This window comes from Anastrepha ludens, chromosome 2 (genome assembly GCF_028408465.1).
Source record: "Anastrepha ludens isolate Willacy chromosome 2, idAnaLude1.1, whole genome shotgun sequence".
Taxonomy (NCBI): Eukaryota; Metazoa; Arthropoda; class Insecta; order Diptera; family Tephritidae; genus Anastrepha; species Anastrepha ludens.
The window spans coordinates 113,946,255-113,956,371 of record NC_071498.1 but is presented as its reverse complement, the minus strand read 5'-3'; the positions used below and the strand labels follow the sequence as shown (position 1 = coordinate 113,956,371).

General features: G+C 36.8%; 2 protein-coding genes across 6 annotated transcripts in view; both read right to left on the bottom strand.

Moving 5' to 3' along the window:
• Nucleotides 1-1,026: 1,026 nt before the first annotated feature.
• On the bottom strand, nucleotides 1,027-1,607 carry LOC128855130 (uncharacterized). Its single transcript, XM_054089782.1, has 2 exons — nucleotides 1,355-1,607; nucleotides 1,027-1,286 (listed from the first exon to the last, which is right to left on the bottom strand). Exons 1-2 carry the CDS (start codon nucleotides 1,556-1,558, stop codon nucleotides 1,176-1,178), a joined length of 315 nt encoding a protein of 104 aa, XP_053945757.1. The 5' UTR covers nucleotides 1,559-1,607; the 3' UTR covers nucleotides 1,027-1,175.
• A 647-nt stretch (nucleotides 1,608-2,254) lies between these two features.
• Nucleotides 2,255-10,117, bottom strand: part of LOC128855128 (protein single-minded) — a 105,176-nt gene continuing 97,313 nt past the window's right edge. For all 5 annotated transcript variants that reach the window (XM_054089779.1, XM_054089780.1, XM_054089781.1 and 2 more), the window contains one exon: nucleotides 2,255-7,795. In XM_054089779.1, the coding sequence (XP_053945754.1) occupies nucleotides 6,448-7,795 (1,348 nt within the window). In that variant the 3' untranslated portion in view covers nucleotides 2,255-6,447. The remainder of the gene's footprint in view (nucleotides 7,796-10,117) is intronic.

The window sequence follows — 10,117 nt, the reverse complement described above, 5'->3', positions numbered from 1 at the left end:
ACTTACACTCCGTTATTTTATTTTTTTATAGGGGTCTCCGTCAAGACAAGCGCTATATAATTTCTTGAATTTGACAATTTTCTAATTTACTTCTTAAAAGTGTAAAATTTATTTCTTAAAAAAACTTAGCACAGAATCACAGAATTATTAGAATCACATTAATTTAATTGGCTTACTAAATAATAGCAACAATGTTAGCAACGAAATTTTTCACGCAGAAATTTATTTAACCGCTTTGATATTTGCAACCTTGCGCACTATCGCAATGGGTATGTTCAGTGACTACTGTAAAATTTATGGAATTCATATGGCGAAATATTATAGAACTCGAACTGGAGTTTCGAAAAACAGTGAGAGAATCGAAAAGGTGTAGCCAACATCAAACCGTTAACCGGTGTTCAGTGATTTTGAAGGAATCGGCGCCGTAACGGAGAATGTGGCAGAGACCCTATTTTTAGTAATAAATTTATGTATATATACAATAGTAATAACTTACGATTAAAAGAAATGCACAAATTATTTGGTTTTTAACTTATAAACAGTCTCTCTTGCTTGTAAAGGTTGGTTAAGTTTTAAGGGCCGGTATTGATTTTGAATAAAATACAATTTTTTTAAGAAATTATTATCAGATTATGATAATATTGGTATAGCTCAATTACGTATGAAACAAAATATTCGCCAAATGCGGCCTTGGCGGCACACCTCCATCCGATGGTCAAAATTTTCGATGACGCTGAGGCATAATTGAGGTTCTATGGCATTAATGTGCCGAATTATCTCATCCTTTACCTCTTGAATTGTTGCTAGCTTATCGATGTACACCTTTTCTTTTAAATAGCCAAAAGAAAGAAGTCCAACGGTGTCAAATCACATGATCTTGGCGGTCAATTGACATCGCCGCGACGTGAGATTATACGGCCATCAAATTTTTCGCGCAAATAATCCATTGTTTCGTTAGCTGTGTGACAAGTGGCACCGTCCTGTTGAAACCACATATCGCCCACACCCATAGCTTCCAATTCGGATCATAAAAAGTTCGTTATCATCTCACGATAGCGAACACTATTCACAGTAACTGCCTGACCGGCCTCATTTTGGAAAAAATACGGCTCAATGACCCGATTTACACGAGGAGACATCTGGAAGGGAGACACTGGAAATTCTCTTTTGATGTTTCATTCGCTTTCACACGGGCAAAAATGTTTTCGGCGACATTTTGACATTTTGCTACCGGTTTCTGTGCTGTTTGCTGTACTTAAATTACTTGAGTTACTCGAAGAAGGCATCTGAAAAGCAAATTTGTGAAACATGTTAAATTATGTTAGTTATGTATTGAAATACATTTTTTTATTACCTCAGTATTGTCTTGGCTCTGCCTAGTTGCAACATGGCCTTCAAGGAACGATAACTGGTCAAAGCACCAAAGCTTTGCTTCGTATAAATCATTTACTCCACTTCCACTTTTTTTGGAGTTTTTCTGTATACGTAGTTCCCTCATATACTGGCTACGGAGGTTTTTCCATTTTTTTTTAACATCGTCCAGTGAGACGCCAAACATTTCCGTTTCCAATTTTTTATGGATATCGGTAAATGCTGACGTTTTTTTGCCTCGATCCATATACTCACTGGAGCGAACATTATATAAGCAAGTATTTTCTTGCACATATATTATAAGCTTTTCCACTGCTTCTCTTTCCCACTTGTATTCCATTTTTACTTTGCGATATACGTTTTAAAACACAGGACTTTACCTCACAAATGACGAAAACGAATGAAGCAAGCGTCAAAAAAATAGCTTGCAGCCAACTTCAACATTGAAAATACGGATAAGCACAAAGCGTGTCGCCGAGTACGGGAGACAAAATCCCTTCTCTCTTCCCCGACCGTCCTTCGCCCCCGAACAAAATGTTTCCCTTCCAGATGTCTCCTCGTGTAAATCGGGTCAATGATGCCGCCGGCCCATAAACCGCACCAAACAGTCACTCTTTGTTGTGCATTGGTTTTTCGGTAATCACTCTTGCATTATCATTCGCCCAAATGTGGCAATTCTGCTTATTGACGAATCCATCTAAAAAGGATATAGAGTATTTTGCCCAGTTGGCACCTTCAAAGTGAATTCAGTGGCCAGTCGCCTCCATAATTTAGTACTTAATTTTATAATAAATTATTTTAAAATAAGTAAATAAAAAAATCGTTTGTTTTCATTATAAATAATTATCACTTTATTCACATAATTCTTTAGTTTTTCTATTTATATTTATTAATCTGTTATCCAGCATTAATGTCAATTTTTAGAAAAAAAGGTAGATTTTATTATACATAAATACAGTTCATTAAGATCATTATTATTTATAGTTTTATATTTATTTTGATTTTATGTACACATTTCAATTTATTTTGCGTACTGCAGAGCTTTTCAACATATTTTTTTTCGTTCAAAAACAATTGGCAAATTAAGGTGAATAATGACGAAAAACAAGCAAATAAGTGCATTCTATGCCCATTGTTTTTAAGCAATGTATTTAGGTATGTATACATTTACATATTTATACAATAATAGTACTTAATATTTAAGAAAATACACAAATGATTTGGCTTGACAATTCATGTATCATTGATTGATAAATAAAAATAAGCTTTTGATCAAATAAATGCAGCATTTCAAATAAAGGATCATTACTTGCTTAGCTTTTGCTACAAAATGACAAAAAAAGTTTGTAAGCATTGCAACAGGGAATTAAAAACTAAGTGGATAATGGTTAGATCGACGAAAAATTAACTAAACAGCAAAACTCATGCAACGAATTAAATTAAATTAAATTAAGGTTATTAAAATTAGAAATATCGATGTACTCGTACACCATGTCAAAAAGGTCGCGCCGCACTACTTTTATGAGATCTATAGGCAACGGAAGTGAACGCAAAATTTTATGATTTGTGTAGTCTACGACCAAGAAGCGCAAGTTTTTGGCTCGAATTTCAAAAATGCAGAGCAAAGGTTGAAATTTATTGCACTTATATTACCATGGCAACACAACAACAAAATGTGTACCTTCCCCAATACAATTTACAGAAGCAATTATGCCAGGTCATTTGCATTTAATTATTGATTGCTCTATTATTTTTTATAAAATTGCCACTATATGCATAAATTGGAACTTACTATAGTGAAAGGAATAGAGTCTATAGACACTTAAAAAAAGTTGCCCATTTGAAAAATGTTTTTTAGTTTGGGGGAAAAGAAACTCATTATTTTCTCGGTAAATGGTTGTAGTGATCGATATCTCGTAAAGTATCGATCAAACAATTCAAAGTTTATGCTCGTTGTCACGGTGGCATTTCACACTCAAAAAATTCGTTTGCTGTTTTTGTTTATTCCATTCAGTTGAGAGTACAGGGTGTTAACAATGGAAGTCAACAAAGAGAAAATACCGTACATTTAACAGTTTTTCGTTGATAAAGGCGAAAATTCAAGCCACGCTCCTGAAATTGTGAAAGGTGTTTATAGTGTCGATACTGTAACAGCGAATTAGGTGCAGTTCGTAATTTTGGTTTCTTCGATTCCGTTCAGGCATTTTTGATGTTACCGGTAAACCATCATCTTCGAAAATATCGGTAAAATCACAGAAATAGTCGAAGTTGATCCGCATATTAGTAGTCATAGCATCGCCCAGGAGCTAAAGATCGACCATAAAACAATTTTAAAGTCTGCGCAAAATAAAAAATAAATGAATGGATTTCTTTTTCCCCCAAACTTAATAGTACATAATGGTATATATACGTTAGGGTGAGTAAAGTTGTTTCGAACTTCGTTCCTAGTAGATTCGGATTCTATCCGCCTCCAAATTTCAAAGAAGCTATCTTTAATTAACATGCAGTTAATATAGAGTTTAATTATAACTAAAGTATTATGAAAGTTATTTCATTTTTTAATATAAATTAATGCCTGGGAATTTTTTGGTACAAGGAACTTATTTTTGATACTGTTTTTGTTTTTATTTAAAGAACTCTATGATGGCGCTGCGAAGCAAATGATAGGGAATTTTTAAGTATTGTAATAGAAAGTAGAAATTCGGCCGCCGTAGCCAAATGAATTGATGCGTGTCTACCATTCGGATATGCATAGGTAAATGATAGAAAAAGATTTTCTCATAGTAGTCGCCCCTTAGGAGGCAATGTAAAAACTCAAAATGAATTATGTTTTACAATATTTCAAAAACTTGTTTTTAGTATTTTTATTCTAATCATAATTTTTTTTTTTAAATTCAACAACGTTTTTACAATTATTTTTATATCCTTTCACTTGCAATAGGCAGTTTATTTTTTCTACTTTCTATCTTCATTGCCATATCTCCCTCGCACTTTTCGTATAAAGGGGTTACATACGTCCAGAATTTTCAAAAAATCGATATTTCGAAAATATAGTATCTTAAGAATGTACTGTGTAATTTTCATGCGAAAATTTCCAATATTATAGCTTCCACAGCCCATTAACTAGGTAGAGAGCGATCCGCAGGCTCCTGTACCTCAAACTACTTTTTCCGGCACGGTTTGCATGATAACTCATACAGTTTTGAATATATTTTGAAGCGGTTTTTTTTAATATTCGAAAGTGTTTTCTTTAAAGATTTGATTTTTGATATTTTTATTAAACAATTTTATAAACATAATTAAAGTGTGACATTTATGACGTAAAACGAATAAATTTTTTTTACACGCCGTAAATTGGAAAATTTTTCGAAATTCAAGAATCGGGCTCGATAGACTATTACTATAACTTTATTTTACAAGATTTTTTTTACATTTTACAGATCCATCAATATTTCAAGGATAAATGATGCAGGCCGTGGAGCAACTGTTTTCACTGTACTGTTGGGTCACGTGATTTTTTATGTACTACTATTGTAAAGAAAAATTAAAATAAATTTTTTTATAAAGTTTAAGTACTAATAAACACTGTATACATTTTTTTATATTTATTTCTATTGCCGTTCCTTCTAAAAACAGTTTTTCTTTGGCGCTGCTGGACGTATGTAACCGCTTAATTAAAGGATAGCTTCTTTTAAAATTTGGAGTCTCGGAATTGGCTCTAGAACTATACTCTAGTAGACCTTTTTCTCGGTATTCTATGTGGAACCATGTCAAGCAAAATCGTTCCATTCAAATTTACCCACACTAATAATATACAACGTGGCACAAAATTTATCACCTAATTTTGTTTTTGAATAACTTTTTTACTAAATACAAAAAAATAATGTTGAGTAATGGAAATGTTTAATTTGACTTTTAAGCGCCCCATTTTTTGTCTGTTTGTATACTAAAAAATAAAGAAATAATTGGCGCGTACACTTCTGTTAGGTGTTTGGTCGAGCTCTCAGCTGTATTTATGGTGTGCGTCTTGATGTTGTTCCACAAATGTAGAGACCTACAGTTTTAAGCCGACTCCGACCGGCAATGGTTTTTTTATGAGGAGCCTTTTTTGTTTTGTTTGTATACTGCACCTGTCAAATATGATTGACGTACGACGCCATTCGCAAGACTCATAAATCTTTCAATAGCGTGATGAATTTTGTGCCACCTTTTATAATTGGTGCGTGCATTCCTTGTTATATGTTTGGTCGAGCTACTTCTCCAATTTGCAATGTGTGCCTTGAAGTTGTTGCTCAAATACCCACAGTTTTATGCCGCCTCCGAATGGCAGATGGTTTTTTCTTTTTTTTTTTAGATGCTTTTCAGGCAAATACACACAGATATTTGAAAATGTCCACCGAGGAGCGACCGCTTTTAGAAAAAACCACCGATTTCCTATCGAGCGGTAGTCACTCCCCAACCCATTCAGCTATAGCGGCCGCTGATGTCAATCTTCTACACTTTATAACAATTTTTCGACTCCTAAATAGGTCTTAACTTAATCTTTGAAGAGCTTTTGAAGAAATCACCTGGCATACTATTAGTGAAAAACTAAAAATGCAAGCTTACTTCAACTGAGCTCCAGTATCGGACACATTTCGATTTTGCCACGTGTGAGAAGTACTGTCGCACGGTGGTGTAGATGTTTTGTCTATTAAAAAGGAATTATTTTTTAACAACATAAATAAAAAAAAGGCCGCAATATTTTCGAATAAAAATTATCGAGCGGCTCTTTCTAACCTCTAACGTACTTGTACATACATATGTACGTATGCTCGTATTACCGCTAAACAAGAGACTCAGGCAACATACAACAATGTTGTATGTATATATGTACATATATACTGATATTAAATATTATTTTTTTGCGACTCAGTCCGATTTAATTAGTAATTAAAACTATTACACTAAACAACAACAATGCGCTGCGACCCAAATAGAGGCCGCAACGACGCGACGACCAAATGTCGCCCACAACAAGAGCACAGCTTATGCTTTACTGCTACCGATCCTCCGGATCGCACCAGCTAGCATATGCTAATGCACGAAATCGTTGGGTATATAGTGATGATGGGGGTCAACAATGACGCTGGTGTACTGTGCCGGCACGCTTACACCCTTCTCCACGGCGACCGCGAACGTGCGCGCAATGTGCTCCTGTTGTTGTTGCTGCTGTTGCGGATCATGTTGCTGCAGCTGGTGTGCCACCAGCACATGTTGCTGTTGCGCTTGTGTCTGATGATGTGGATGCATTTGCTGATGATCCATTTGCGTTGACTGTGACTGTGGCTGAGGTGGCGGCTGTGGTTGCAGCGTTGCCACATGACTGCCCGCCAAAGCTTGTTGCTGCTGTAGTTGATGTTGTTGGTGATGATGCGTATGCGGATGATGTTCCATGTGTTGTAGGTGATGTTGCTGTTGCTGTTGCTGCTGTTGCACTGACGCAGGACCCACCATAACTGCCTGTTGGTGCGAACTGCTGTCCGACAAATAATGCAGTTCGAATGTGTGACTCAACTCGCTGTACGTCGTTTGCGGGGAGGTGCCGTTCACTATCGAAGCGTTGCCCGTGGACATTTGTCGATCACTTTCCGAACTGCTCGAGCAGCTGTTGGAATTTGCGGAGTACGGCCGATTCAGCGCCACTGATGCTGACGTTGACGCCGACGAAACGTCCACTGCCGCGTCATAGTAGTAATGCTCGCTGCCAGAATTATTATTGTTGTTGGTGGTGCCAGCACTGTTGCCACCGTAGTACCCGCCACCGCCGCCGGTCGTTGTATCCGGATATTGTATCTCATGCGCGAGCGCGCTGCCCGATGACGAGCTGACGACGAGATCGTTGATCGGCGGGAAGAGCGGCGTATAACTGAGGTTGTCATGTTGTGTATGCGGTGGTGGCGGCGGTACTTCGTGAGCGTGTGCGTGCGTATGCACGTGATGCAGATGATGCGGATGCACATGTGGCTGTGGGTGTGCGTTGGCGTGCGGGTGTGCATGCAGATGTGGATGCGAATGTTGCGCATGCATTAGATGTCCAGGCATATAGGCATTATTGTTGTTATTGTTATTGCTGTGGCCGCCGCCGCCGCCGCCACCGCCACTGCTGCTGCTGCCGCCAGTTAGCACTGGTGTGAGCACATTTGGTGGTAGATGAACGCCAGCACTCTCGTAACACGGGTCCAGCTTAGGGCTGACTCTGAGTCCTGCGCAACTTGGTGATGCGCCTGCTGCAATGCCATTGCTAAGCGCCGGGTGTGTGGCGGTAGCAGCCGCATGTACCGCATGCAAAGATGGCGTCAATGCAGCCGAGGCGGTGATTGGCTCACACTTAACCACACCCGTTTGGATTTCATTGAGAATCAAGTCTTTGGCCTCTTGTTCACTGCAAAGGTGGATGAAAACAGGCATGACGTGAAAAATTTTGAATGAAAGATGTTTAAATAAGTGGTACATTTTTTAGCTGTAATGTGTAAATATCGGTATTAAAAACTCTAAATAGAAACTTCCTAAAAATTTTTTCCATTTTTTTTTTTAATTCCAAATTTATGCTGAAAATTCGGGTGTCGTTATGTGTTATTCTTTATAATTCTTTTACGAGGACATATCTTTGATTCAATACTATCAGTTGGGCGCCAGTCAATATCAAGTCAATATAAAACCCTTTTTTGTAATTTTTAAACTCAGATTTTATTCAGAATTTTTCTAAATTATTGTTTCTCAATTTATTTGAAAACTGTCACAGCTTAAATACTTTTTCCTAACCAGTTTTTCAGATTTTGTCACTATTAAAGGCTACTTTTTTCTGACCATTTTTTCGGGTTGGATTGTAGCTTCCACGTGAAGAAAAGTGTTTCTCGGTGTGTACGCATGTTATTGGAAGTTTAGTGGGGCTGTTAACTAAGATATTAACTTGTATCCGACGTCACGGTCAACATTTAGAAGAAATAATAAAAGAAATCCGCACTTTTCTTCTTTATTTGTTATAATTATTGAAATAAACTTTTATTATGAGGAATTCTTTTTTAATTTAGCTTTTAATTCTTATTTACGAATGACAGATTCTTTAAAAAAATTAATTATGTGTATCTTTCATTGTCATGATTCAACCTTTTATTATTGAATCATGTTTCATTGCTGAGATTATGTTGCTTATTGGAAAATGAACACAGAAGGTGATTTCGGTTCACCACTCCTCTGCTCGCTAGAGAATTCCAATTTGGGATCCTTGGAAAGTAATATAGTTGAGTTGCATAACAGTTCAAAACGAAAATAATGCAGTGCTGCCAAATCACGTGCAACTTTGGATTCAAAAGAATTTGTTTGCCTTATTCACTACTCGCTAGTTGGGTGGTGAAGCGAAAGCAGCTAGATTGCGTGACTTTATGTATTTTGAAAAAATGCTTGTTAATCAACCGAAGGACGTGACAGCCAAACAACGAAAGATTTATTATTGATTAATAAGATTTTTCATTTATTTTATAAAATACTCTTACTAATTTTATTAATTAGAATATTTAGTTAATAAGAATATTCCGGCACAAATTCAATGAAAATTATCAAACCCAAACCATTTGGTATTGAATAATATAAAATATTTCTTCTTAGAAAAAAAGTGATATATGTACATATGTATCTCTACTAAAGGGTTTTCCAATAACAGGTGTTATTTTGAATAGCCCGCTATTTCAGTAGATGTCACTTTTGAAGCTGTCATTTTTTGATATTTGACAGGTAGAAACATGGAATAAAAATGGAACGATACACGCTTAAACAACGCATTGAAATTATTAAAATTCATTATAAAAATGGTGAAAATTTGGCAGAGATAGTTCGTAAAACTCGAACATTTTTGGGTCATCGTGAAGCACCTTGGCGGACCGCAATACAGAAATTGGTGAAAAAATTCGAGCGGTTGGGACAAGTTAGTGATGAGAAGAACAAAACCCATGCACGTCGCTCAAGAACAGCCGAAAATATTGCTGTTGTAGCCGAAAGTGTTGAAGAAAACCCAGGTTTGTCCATTCCTCATCGTTCTTTGGAATTAGGCATTCCACAAACGACATTACACCGTATTTTGTATAAAGTCTTGAGTCTTAAGGCTTATACAGTCCAGCTAACACAAGAACTCAAGCCGGCCGATCATTAACAACGTCGTGTCTTTGCTGATTGGGTCGTTGAAATGCATGAAAATGATCCGAAATTCCATCGAAAAATCATCTTGAAAAATCATCCCATTTTCACCTCGGTGGCTTCGTCAACAAGCAAAATTGTCGAATCTGGGGCTCAGAAAATCCAATAGTTATTGTTGAAAAGCCTCTCTATCCTCAACGTGTGACTGTTTTGTGCGGTTTATCGTCCGGCGGAGTCATTGCATTTTTCGATGATTGCGCTATCGAGAGATGATTAACAATTTTTTATGGCCGGAATTGGATGGTATTGATCTGGACAACATTTATTTTCAACAAGACGGCGCTACGTGCCACCCAAGCAACGAAACCATTGATATTTCATCAAAATAACACTTCTTATTGGAAACCCCTTTCTATTCTAAAAGGAAAAGTGGGTAAAGCCTTGCTAAGAATAAATGTTAAAAAAGCTCGAGTAATCAATTACAAGACGATCCTTGTCAAAAGACGGCAGCCATAGCCAAATAAGTTGGTGGGTGACTACTACTCGGAAGTAATTAGGTTCGAAACTCAGTGTG